Below are 12,909 nucleotides of genomic sequence, written 5' to 3'. Positions count from 1 at the left end.
AAACTCAATGCATGGGTGAAATGGATGGACGTGTGTGTGTGTGTGTGTGTGTGTGTGTGTGTGTGTGTGTGTGTCTGTGTGTGAGACTGTTTCCAGCCAAGCTGGATCTCTGAGATGTTTTCATGTGAACTTTGAGATTGAATTCAGCTGTTGTAGTATAATAGGGCACTGTAAAATTATATATATATTTTTTTACCCCATTTATGTCTAAACCCCAAAAGGATGAATATGAAGTAATTAGGTCACCTGTGAAATTAAAAGAGGTCTTCAGAAACCACAATTTCTTTCACGTCATCTTTGCAAACACGCACCTTCACATACTTCAAGAAAATAGGGAAAAACCATGACTGGAATATTAAAATTTGACGTTGTTTCCAAGTGTTCATAGTCAGTGATATTTGGTCGTGTCCAATCAAAGAAACCAACTTTATGAAGATGACAACCTGTAATGTGATGATCACCTATTTCATATTTCCTCAATGATTTTCCACATTTTCTCTACTGAGACTTTTGCCATTCTGTACTGAGAAAGTTGCCATTTTTAAGATATAGACTATTTTGTTTTCTTGATTTGTGATTTGAGACACCATTGGAGCACATACTATTTTAAGGCATCATGATATCTCCTTCCATTATTTAATTTGACAGCTAATCCACTGAAATGTGGATAGCAAGTTGCATTTAAATACAGATTGCATAAGTTGTGCATGTGTGTGCAACAATAGTAACAATATCACCAGCAACACGCCAAAATGTGCTCTGTTTTAACAGGTTTGGACTTCTCTGATACCATCCATTTCTGGACATGTGATACAATAATCATGTGGCACATTAGATATGACAGCATAGAAATTTTCACATTTGACCAGTCCAAGCTATGTGGCGAAACAACGAATATCTAATGTAAAATAAACCTCAACAAGGACAGAGAAGTATCATGGAAAATTTTTTTAAACATCAACAAAATCACATGATGAACGATTTCATGACCAAAGCAAAGAGTAATCAATCCAAAAAATCATCTGAAAACATACTGGTGCATATTTGTATAAGTTTTTCTCTCTTTTTTTTTGTTCTTTTTTTTATTACCATTATTATTTTCTTCTGCTTGCTAAGATACATAGCTCTTGTAAGTGCCCCAACAAAAATAGTGCATTAGGAAATAACTATGATCATACACGTTTCACAAGAACACACAAGACAAGAGGAGGAACAAGAACACAAACGCTTTTTGCAAAAAGAAAACATTAAATATACGACTGAAAAAATGTTTTGTCGATTTTTTTTTTTTTTTACAAAAGTGGTGAAGCTTTACACCCTGCTTTCAAAAAACAGGTGTTCTGGTCATGTCCAGACTTTTTTTTTTTTTGTCGTTGTTTTTGTTTTTACAAAAAAAGTGTAATCCCTTTTATTTTTCACTCTTTTTACAATATCTAAAAGGTATTAAGACATCAAATGTGTTGACATAGATATTTGATACTATTATTCAGGCCTAAGTCACCAAAGAAATCCCGAAACGAACTTTATAAATACATACAAAAAAAGCACAATAAGAAGTTCAACAATAAGTCTGGTACCTAAATGTGATTAAAACTGCAGAAAGCATTCCTGGCTTAAATCTACCTATCCACACACCTGGAACTACACTGGAACTACAGAAACAGTATGAGGAAAAATGACTGACACCATCGTCCTGACGGTTGCTAAATATAACGGTCTTCAGTCTGGGATCATTTCGTGTTTTGGACTCTGACATTTGATGGTTTAAAACAAAAGCGAAAGGAAATAAAATCAGCTTGATGTTAAAAACCAAAAACATTGCATTTTGTAAATAGGAATGAATCATTTGAGAACTGTCATAGTCCCATCTTGATGAGTGGCGTCTCTCTTCTCACAGTGGAAACAGGACAGACATACGGTATGAAACAGAGAGGAACCAGTCTACAGACAACATCAGCCATGCAAAGAAGCCCCTATGGTCGTGGACATATCAAAACCTCTGCTTCTCGTTCACATTGCGATATTATCCAGCTCGAAATGCCACCCAGTACGGCGTTCTCAGAGTCTCCAAGGATGAAGTCGTAGAGGGTAAAACAAACACATCTATTGACATTTCAGGACATGGGACATTTTCATATATATATATATATATATTTTTAGCGATCCAGGTGTAGATGTTCTTTTCAGGCAGCTCCTTGTAGGACTGGTGATGTTCGATAAGGGAGTGTCAGACAGATTTGTTGAGCCAGTGAGTTTGTTCTGGGCTCAATAAAGCCTTAGAGGAAAATCAGGTTCCTCTTCACATGGGAGGGACAATCAGACCCGCCATAGCTGGAAGAGAAAAACAACAAGGTTAGTCGACAATATTAGAGACGGTTCAAATAACAGATATGATCTATTTGATTCGGATATACACTGCAAAAAAATCATTCTCTTACTCAGCATTTTTGTCTTGTTTTTTAGTACACACATCCAAACGTTCTTAAATCAAGACACGTTTACTTGAGAAGCACAATGACTATCAATGAAAATCAATGCCCAGTTTCACAGACAAGGCTTAAGCCTTAAAATGCATGTTTAAGATGTCTTAACTGAAAGCACTCTTTTGTCTCAAGATTACACCAGTAATGTTTATATATATATATATATATATATATATATATATATATATATATATATATATATATATATATATAAAATCATATATCTACTTAAATGTCCTAATTTACTAAGGCCTAGTACTGGCTTAGCCTAAGCCCTGTGTGTGAAACCAGGCCTAAGTCTTGTTTTCTGAAAACTTGATCAAAATTAAGTGAGTTTATGTTTAAAACAAGAACAAATATGTGCCATTGGGGTCAGAAAAGAAAATCATTAGTTATAAAATATATTTTTTTGAAATGTTTAAACCATAAAATGGTGGTTATTACAGGTCAATATTACAACTCATTCCACAGTCAATCTGGACTATTAAATATCTTTAGCTAAGTTAACATTTTTACAGTTTTGCAGTTTAAAATGAAGAGTTTCCTTCTAGAACAAACTGATCTGCAGTCATATTGTAATATCTTGAGAATATAAGAAATATTTTGGCTTCATAACATGCAAGTAACATTAAAAATAATCTTTTATAAATAAGTTATTGACTCCATGCAACTCTGAAGAAAATTTGATACTATTATACACTAATTTGCCCCAACCGACATCACCATCTGCATGAAAAACAAAAGCATTTTTATTTATTATATATTTTCTTTTTGTTTGTTTTGTTTTTTGTTTTGTTTTTTGCTGTAAATGCACCCAATCTTAGTTGAAAGTAGAAAGTTATGGATCAACTTTGTCCTCAAAAATGTTGTGCCATTATTTTTGCGACACATTCTAGAGGAGGGTCTTGTTTCCTGATTGGCTCAGAGTCAGGAGAGGGGTGGGGTGCGGGTGCTCACCCTGTAGGCTGCTCCCATTGGTGCTGGTGCAGGTGGGGGGCGGGGAGGTCTGTGGCCGGACGACAGGCGCGAAGGCGCTCTTCTGTTTGACTGCAGAGATCATATGGACAGGAGAGAATGAGAAAGGGCCCGCAGACAGAGAGATGGAAGTAGGGATGCATGAAGAGGAAGAAGAGGAGGCATGGTGCTCCAATAGAGGACTGGAGGGGGTGACTGAAACAGACACACACACAGAGACACACGCACACACACGCACACACAAAGATGAGAGTTATGAGGTGGGTCATGCCGATTGTTAGAGGGTTAATTGAAGGGGAGGGGCTATGGCGGAGTGAGGCATTATGGGAATGAAACCGTGTGCTACCTGCATTGCAAAGTTGATCCATAACTTAGAACTCTTGAAGAATATTTATGTCAATGTAGTCCATATTTGACTGCCAAACCACACTTTTGCAGAAGCATCAACAGGAGAGCTGCTTTCTTTTATTGACACACGTATATGTAAGGCATTCCAAAAGACGATATTATCAGAACATCTAATATGCGGTCATCTGCATGCTTTGAGAGAAAGACAGGTAATAAAAGCCAACAGTCTTGGCGCTGAATCTTGAGCAGAAAGCTTGAGCTTTCTCACCAAACTGGAGTAAAACCCACATTGAATTTTCTTCAATGAAATTCCAATTGAAAACTCTTGCCAACTTGTTTCCCATTTTTATAATGAATGGAAAGCAAACCTGCCACGAAACAGCTTTGCGCAAAGCTCGGCCTGCCAAACAAGTGCCAATCACACAAAATACAGCTGCTATATATTGAATATATGAACAGTCTTCAGTATATAAACCTCATTTGTAATTGTCAGGCCTCCAGCATTGTGATTGTTCCCCCTAAAAAATACAGTAGCAGCAGACGTATTTACATGAAAGTGCAGACAGAAAGCTCACTATCCTGACCGCAGTGAGAAAGCGTGTGACGGAGTGAGTGAGAGGCATGGAGGAGTCGTTAATGTGTTAGACATGAAAGGAGATGAAAAAATATGAGTGTTCGTGGAGTTAGTTCGGATGGAGACTTTCACAGTGCATGGAACAGCAGACAGACAATAACCTTTCCCTCACAGAACACGCAGACAAACAAACACCCTTAGCATTTCAGATTAGCATTAAGACGCTGGCTGATCTGTGACCAAACATGCCTGTTGTGATATCCAAAACCTCAAACTTTTTAGACTGACGATAGTTGAATTTAGCTGGTTAAATCCAACTAATCAGAATCCTAAACATGCACTATGTTAACAACAACCCTGCTGAAATGACTAGCATCTAACATATCCTGGCTGGTTTGTGGCTGGTGAATCAGTCTACACTCTTAAAAAATAAAGGTTCTTTATTGGCATCGATGGTTCTGTGTAGAACCTTTAACATCTTTCCACTGCACAAAAGGCTCTTTACAGAGGAAAAAGGTTATTAAAATGTTCTTCAGACTAAAGACCGCGATCAAAACTAAAACTAAACTTCTTCATAGCAAGAATTCAAACTGCTGAAATGTATTTTCTCTTATTGCTAATACCTTCAAAAAACATCATTCTAATTAAACCTTTATCTTTTCAAGTTTTCCAGTTAAGCCATTGCAGCAAAAAAGTTCTTTGTTTTTAACTTCGCCTTAAATATCCTTAAAAAAAAGTTGAATTTGGTTGGTCGCTTTTCAGTCAAATGTTCCTCTTCCAAATATAGTGCATATCAGTGAGTTAAATTTAATGCTATTTTCAAAATTTAGATTCGTTTTCAGGTGTGCAAAGCTCATACATATATTCTTTTTCAATGTCAAGCACTTTTTAACAAAACAAGCCGATTTTCCAGGTATTGCAGGCCTTGAATTTCGAAAAGTTAAATTCAAGCAAAGAACCTTGTGCGAACTCTGTATAACATTTTAATGATCACTGCCATTTATAATAGGGAAGTCCACACCACAGCTATAACGATAATAACACAGAAGAACGATATTATTAAACTCATTTTCAGAATGATTTTTTTCAAACTGATGAATGCTAAAAACAGCCAATTGGAATCCACCTGACTTTAAAGCACTCAAGCATTTAAAGTGGCAGATGACATAACGGCATTGCATGAATGTTGATAATCATAGTTACCATTATAGTTATCATTCTAGGTGTGAATGGGCCGTAAAAAAATAACTGTCTAGTCAAAGGTTCTTTGGGAATCCAAAATTACTGCGACCCCCCACCCCCCTTTTTGGAACCTTTATTTTTATAAAGTGTAGTCTAGCTGGTGAGGCTTGAGGTTAACTGAAAGTGAAACGTCTTGCTGGTTAAACTAGTTAAGAAGCCAAATACACTGGCAGAAATTTCAGGATCTGTTAGCTGACTAACAGGACACTCACTTGCGTAAGGAGAGTTGGCGGCAGACCCATTGAGGAAGCTCGGTGATCCAGGGACGCCCAGGTTGGTCATTCCGGCGGCTCCGTATCCGTTCATGGTGGAGGTGATGGTGTTGTAGTTGGACTGCTGAGGTGTGGAGCTCGGCACGTACCCGCGAGGAGACACGCTGTTTGAGTTACGAGAGTAACCTGGAATGTAAGACACGACGGCAGGTTAAGCAGGACGCTCTTGTAGCTTGAAGTTCATATATAAACCATGTGATTTATTCTGGGTTTGCTTATTAAGACGCTTGATGTGATTTGTAGATGTTGCAGTTGGACTAATGCGTGTCTGTGACATGCTGGGTTTGTGTTTCTAGTGGGTGGAATCCCTCGGTAAGTGTGAGAACATTTACCAACAAAGATATCTGACCGCTGTTAAAAAAGCACTCAGTATAGTCAAACAAAACTTTGTCTATGTTCCCGTAAGCAGCAGTGTTTGTGTGTGTATTGGGTGTTTTGGACTCTTTTCGTCTGGCAGATTTAAAGGTGCCCTAGATTCAAAAATTGAATTTACCTCGGCATAGTTAAATAACAAGAGTTCAGTACATGGAAATGACATACAGTGAGTCTCAAACTCCATTGTTTCCTCCTTCTTATGTAAATCTCATTTGTTTAAACGACCTCCGAAAAACAGGCGAATCTCAACATAACTCCGACTGTTACGTAACAGTCGGGGTGTACGCCCCAATATTTGCATAATGCCAGCCCATGTTTAAGGGATTACACAAGCCAGTAACATCTGGATCTGTGCACAGATGAAGCATCAGACTAGGTAAGCAAGCAAGAACAATAGAGAAAAATGGCAGATGGAGCAATAATAACTGACATGATCCATGATAACATGATATTTTTAGTGATATTTGTAAATTGTCTTTCTAAATGTTTCGTTAGCATGTTGCTAATGTACTGTTAAATGTGGTTAAAGTCACCATCGTTTATTACTGTATTCACGGAGACAAGAGCCGTCGCTATTTTCATTTTTAAACACTTGCAGTCTGTATAATGCATAAACACAACTTCATTCTTTATAAATCTCTCCAACAATGTAGCATTAGCCGTTAGCCACAGAGCATATAGCCTCAAATTCACTCAGAATAAAACGTTAACATCCAAATAAATACTTTACTCACATAATTCGAAGCATGCATAGAGCATGCATGACGAACATCTTGTAAAGATCCATTTGAGGGTTATATTAGCTGTGTGAACTTTGTAAATGCGCTGTAATATAGTCGAGAGCTCGTTTGCCAGGGAGCATGAGCATTTAAAGGGGCGGCGTCGAGTGTAAATCAGTGCATAGTTAATGATGCCTCAAAATAGGCAGTTAAAAAAATTAATTAAAAAAAATCAATGGGGTATTTTGAGCTGAAACTTCACAGACACATTCATGAGACACCTTAGATTTATATTACATCTTGTGAAAAAGCATTCTTGGGCACCTTTAAGACAGACAAGACCAGAGCCATATTGAGAGACATGGATATCACCGATACTTGAGCTCTTTTTGACAGTAAGTAAAAACCGTAGTAACCACCTAAGATAAGGAAAACTAAATAAATGTAAAGTAAAATAAAATAAATAAAAATGATTACATATTCTTTTAATACAAGCTCATATATGGCAGGATGTAATATTGTGAAATAGTATTAGAATTTAAAATAAACTGTTTTCTATTTGAATATATTTTAAAATGTAATTTATTCCTGTCAAGGTAGACACTTCTCCTTTTGGTAGATCCTTCTCCTATTTGGCACCTAAACTTTGGAACAATCTTCCTAGCATTGTTCGGGAAGCAGACACACTCTGTCAGTTTAAATCTAGACTAAAAACGCATCTCTTTAACCTGGCATACACATAACACATTATCAATTTATATTTTCACATCCATAAAAAGATTGTTAGACTGCATAAATTAGGTCAGCCGAAACCGGGAACACCAGATGTACTCGTTACATCAGAAGAAGGATGCACTCTTCTTCTGCCATGGAATCTACGCTAATATTAGTCTCTCTATTCATCCCGAGGTTTACTGTAATCAGCCGGATCCGGGCCATATCCAGATCAGACACGACACGACGACAACGCATCCCTGAAGTGTCAACAGAGATTGTGTCAGCTAGATCATCCCCTGTGAAGGCCCCACCGACATGACAGTTTCCCAACAAACCGTCCCATACCGGCGTGATGAATACGATCTTCAACTAGATGGAACTGGATTAAATATTTTGGATATCTTTGACTTATGACCTGTAACGCTGCCTGAATCATAATCATGCACAGTCGACTGAGCCTGGTTTCTCCCAAGGTTTTTTTCTCAATTTTTGTGTTCCTTGTCGCTGTTGCCTTCGCCTTTGGCTTGCTTAGTTGGGGTCACTTGATACTCAACAATGTTTTTGAATGTTTTCATTCTAATATGCTGATTTGATGCTGAATGTTGAAAACAGTTGTGCTGCTTAATATTTTTTGTGGAAACCGTGATACTTTTTTTTTCCCTCTAAGGATTCTCTGATGAATAGAAAGTTCAAAACAACAGCATTTAATTAAAATGTAATATTTTTGTAACACTGAAAATGTCTTTACTGTCACTTTTGATCAATAACCCTTTTTACTGACCCTAACTTTTGAATGAATTTCAATTCAGTTTAGTAAGAAAAGCAAGTTCATAGTTTTAAACTGGAAAACAAGTAATAATACGGATTAAGAAAATCTTTTTTGTTGTTGTTGTTGTTGACTGACAGATCGTAGATCGTCGGAGTCACATGAGCAGCAACATGACTGCATCATAAGCTGCAAATAACATTCAATAGAGAGAGAGAGCTGATGTTCGTTATTCCAAGAACTTCCCTAAATAAACTGTCCCCTACGTGGTTTGATAAGCTGCAGGAAAGAGGTGGTGTATTCTGTAAATCAGTTTGCAACTTAATTAGAACTTGAAACAATAATTAGTTTGATGGATGAACGAGCAAAGCAGCAGGCTAACTGAATTAAATCCTGCTGAAGTTTCACTGCATACAAGCATAAAGTACGAAATGCAATATTTTTATAATGGTTAACGGCCCTTTCCCATGACCTCATGGATTCCTGTAGGTGTTCCTTTCCTGCGTGAATGAGGAAAACAGACGAGAGGCGAAGGGGATGAGTGCTAGCAGGAGAGAAAGCAGAGAGTGTCAAGGGAGAGAGAGTTCCTCTATCTTCCTGTGTGTGTCTGTCTCTCTCTCTCTCTCTCTCTCTCTCTGATATAAGGAGAGTGATCTGTTCATCTCACATCCATTCCCACTTCCTGTCTGTGAGTGTCAGAGCTGGTGGGTGAAGAGAAACATGGCTCGGCCCTGCGATATTGAAAACACTTGTGCATGGAAATGCTCACACACAGGGCATGAGATGCACGTTTGCAAGTCTAAAGGAAATTGCGATTCTGTTTATTGATGCTAGTGGTGATTCAGATGTTTTAAGCAACTTCTTATAGATTTTAATGGCATTTTAAGCAACATTAACCAATCATGTGCAAATCATTTATTTGGAATCAAACTCATGACCTTGATACTGACACAATGCTTTAGCAGGTAGTTAATATTATGACAATTTAAAGTTTTTTTTTTCTATTTGAATATATTTTAAAAGGAAATTTAACTCTCCAACTCTCAGAATTGTAATTGCTAATCTTGGTTTTAATACACAGACATAAACTGCGCTTGCATTTGCAAATAACGTGTTGATTCTTGTAGCGCTGTCATCCCGAGTCTCTCAGCTCGTTCACAGCCCGCGCCGCTCACACTTCTCTCAGGAGTGACAGGGAGTGTGTACAGACACAGACTCACTCTGATGAATGTGTCGTTTCTATGGGCAGGTGAGTGTGAGTGACAGTTTTGAGTGCTGTGGGTGACAGGCCTGCCAAAACACAGCCATGTGATCGTCATGTACAGTGCTGCTGGTCCGTGGCTGTACTTGGGTGTGAAGCTCACCAAAAGACACTGGAACAGATCCAGACACGGACTGACAGACTGTGTGACTGAATTTAAGTGTTGGGTTTTTTGAGTAGCTTCGAGTTTCGTGAAGTCATGAAATCATGTCTCAATCAGAACCAGTCAAACACGCTGTAGGGCTGTCAACACAACACAAATTAATTAAAAAGAAAATAGTGTGATAAAAATATTAACACAATTAATAATGCCCCTTGAGCTGTGTGTAAATGAAGTACCACCTTCAATTGAGTCTTGATTGTAAAATCTGATCAGTGATAGGCTTCGTATTCAATTATATGGAAATAATATATTGACTTCTAAATATTGATGTATGCAGTAAATTTGATTGGATTTTTTTATAGCTTGGCAGCCGAACATACAAGTGTTTGAAGTGCATGTGTGATTTGGGACTTAAATATGTCAACACACACACACTGACCTTGTTCTCCCTGTGAGGCCTCAGAGATGTTGACGGCGAGCTGGCTGCTGAAAGAGTTAACTCCCATCATGCCTGAGTGAGCGCTGGAGCCTGTCAGCGAGGGCAACTGGTTATGGCTCCGCGGCACGCTGTACAGCGCCTCCGTCAGGTCTGCAGCACGCTTTAAAATGATCTCCTGACCAATACAGAGAAACAGAGAGAGAGAGAGAGAGAGAGAGAGAAAGGGGTTTAAATAATACATAGTGGTGATCTCAATGGGTTTCAAGATAATAAATTAAATGGTGGCTTCAACCATAGCAAAAAGTATTAAAGAAAACAATAATGCTCTTAAATAAAAAATTGAAATGAAAAATTGAAATGTACAACTATTATTATTATTATTATTATTATTATTATTAATCCAATAATATTTGAGCATGATAAATAACTCAATTTATTAAACATAATTATAATAATTGTATTTAAATCATAATAATTATAAAATTATAATCTATTTACCTTACATAAATATAAAGTTATATGAATATTTACATATAGTTACATAAATAGTTAAAAATTCTAAATATTTTGGTAACACTTTATTTTATACTATATTTCACATCAAAATGTTATTATAAATAATTCTATATAAATACACATTACATTAATTATTCTTAATAATAATAATAATATATAATAAATATAAAAATATATATAAAAATATAACTATAAAATTATTTAAATAGAATTATATTTATTTTTCATAAAGATAATATAACGTGTATTTATATAGAATTATTTATAATTCTATATAAATACACACATACACACACACACAGACACACACACACACACACACACACACACACACACACACACACACACACACAGTATATTACATTACATTACATATATAACATTATAAATCAGCTAACTGCATAAAAAAATCTGGATATTTCTTGTGAATTTCATACCTGATTGTTATGAGGCATTCCATACAGCGCCTCCACCAGGTCTGCGGCTCTCTTCAGCAGTACCTCCTAAAAACACATACAAACACACAGAGTTTAGTGTAATAATCCACCTCTGACACTGTAAATCAGCACTGTTTGCATCTCAAATAGTTTCTGGTCATAAATAATAATAAAGAGCACCATAAAAAGGTATAATTATATTAAACAAATAAATCATGTTCTTTATGTTCCAAGCCATGTTCAAAAAGAGAAACTAAAACATGTGATGAGATAGAGAGAAAAAGAAGCTGTCGGAATCTCATTTACACCAACCTGTCACACACACACATGCATGTACACACAAATACACACACTCAACCTGTGCCAAATCACACAAGCAGTGATCCAGGGCTGCGATCCTTTCAGACTGTACACATATGCTCCACTGTCATTCTTCACACGGTGTGTGTTTGTGCGTGTTATCCTGTAGTGTTCCTGTGTAAGTCACACGTTTCCACTGGCCCACAGACTCCATTCTGGTCTCACTAAGAGTACCGAAACCAAGAGAGGACATGAGCACTTTACAACAGCTCCTTATGCATAATCATTTTCCATCTGCTCCATCTGTACTAAATTAACTTCTAATCTTTCTACATTTTATCTCCTACATTTTGTCTTCACCCCCAGGGCACCTCCGTTCCACTTCATAGGTGGAAACATCAAATCACTTTTGCCCAACACATTGGTTTTATCTCTTTAACTTGTCACTATAGTTTCTGTCATTTCTAATAGACTTTAGTTTTTATGAGCTCGTAGGTATATGTTATTGTAAAGAAACAATAAAAGTAATACATATAACCTTCTCTACATAAGACTTTTTTTCTGCTGGCAGGAAAAAAGTAATATTAACCAATAAAATTACAGCCTACCATAAAGCCTTTCCCGCTGTATTATTATTTTTATTATTATTTTGCGCTCAGAAGTACAATACTGTTTAGAGTCTGTAACATTTTTTTAATGTATTTAAAACAGGTTTCTTATGCTCACCAAGACTGCATTTATTTGTATCAAAAGTAAAAATATTAATATTGTGAATTATTATGACAATTTAAAATAACTGTTTTCTATTTTAATATATTTATACCTGTAATGGCAAAGCATCATTACTCCAGTCTTCAGTGTCACATGATCCTTCAGAAATCATTCTAATAGGCTGATTTGCTGCTCAAGAAACACTTGTGCTGCTTCATATGCTTGTGGAAAGATATATATTTTTCAAGATTGTTTGATGAATATAAGGTTCAAAAGAACATTTATTTTAAATATAAATCTTTTTTTAAGATTATACTGTAAATGTCTTTACTGTCACATTTGATCATTTTAAAAAGTATTAATTTACATATATAAAAAAATGACCACAAACTTTGAACGCAGTCATATTACCCCAACATTAAAACTTAAATTCAATCAAAATAAAACAAGCAGAAAATTAATATATTTTTGAGGCGAGGGTGACTTAATTTTCAGTCTGTTTCTCACACACTGTTATAGAATTAGTTTTGCACATACGTTTTATGGACCTTTTTATGATGCTTTATAGTTGTTATAGTATAGATGTTTTTTTTTTCTCCTTTTGGAGCTTGAGAGCCTCTGGTCATCATGTACTTTTAAAGTCCAGAAGAGAGCCACACAAACATTCTACT

General features: G+C 36.4%; 1 protein-coding gene across 5 annotated transcripts in view; it reads right to left on the bottom strand.

Moving 5' to 3' along the window:
* Nucleotides 1-1,063: 1,063 nt before the first annotated feature.
* The window catches only part of LOC125259435 (transcription factor COE3), a 117,341-nt gene continuing 105,495 nt past the window's right edge, over nucleotides 1,064-12,909 (bottom strand). For 2 of the 5 annotated variants that reach the window (XM_048177063.1, XM_048177064.1), the window contains exons 12-16: nucleotides 11,228-11,293; nucleotides 10,275-10,449; nucleotides 5,835-6,020; nucleotides 3,441-3,653; nucleotides 1,064-2,331 (exon numbers count right to left, since the gene is read on the bottom strand). In XM_048177063.1, coding sequence (XP_048033020.1) covers nucleotides 2,300-2,331; nucleotides 3,441-3,653; nucleotides 5,835-6,020; nucleotides 10,275-10,449; nucleotides 11,228-11,293 — 672 coding nt within the window. In that variant the 3' untranslated portion in view covers nucleotides 1,064-2,299. The remainder of the gene's footprint in view (nucleotides 2,332-3,440; nucleotides 3,654-5,834; nucleotides 6,021-10,274; nucleotides 10,450-11,227; nucleotides 11,294-12,909) is intronic. The other 3 variants (XM_048177066.1, XM_048177067.1, XM_048177068.1) reach the window with 2 other exon arrangements.

The sequence above is a fragment of the Megalobrama amblycephala genome, linkage group LG23, assembly GCF_018812025.1.
Source record: "Megalobrama amblycephala isolate DHTTF-2021 linkage group LG23, ASM1881202v1, whole genome shotgun sequence".
NCBI lineage: Eukaryota > Metazoa > Chordata > Actinopteri > Cypriniformes > Xenocyprididae > Megalobrama > Megalobrama amblycephala.
This window is presented reverse-complemented; position numbering and strand designations above follow the sequence as displayed.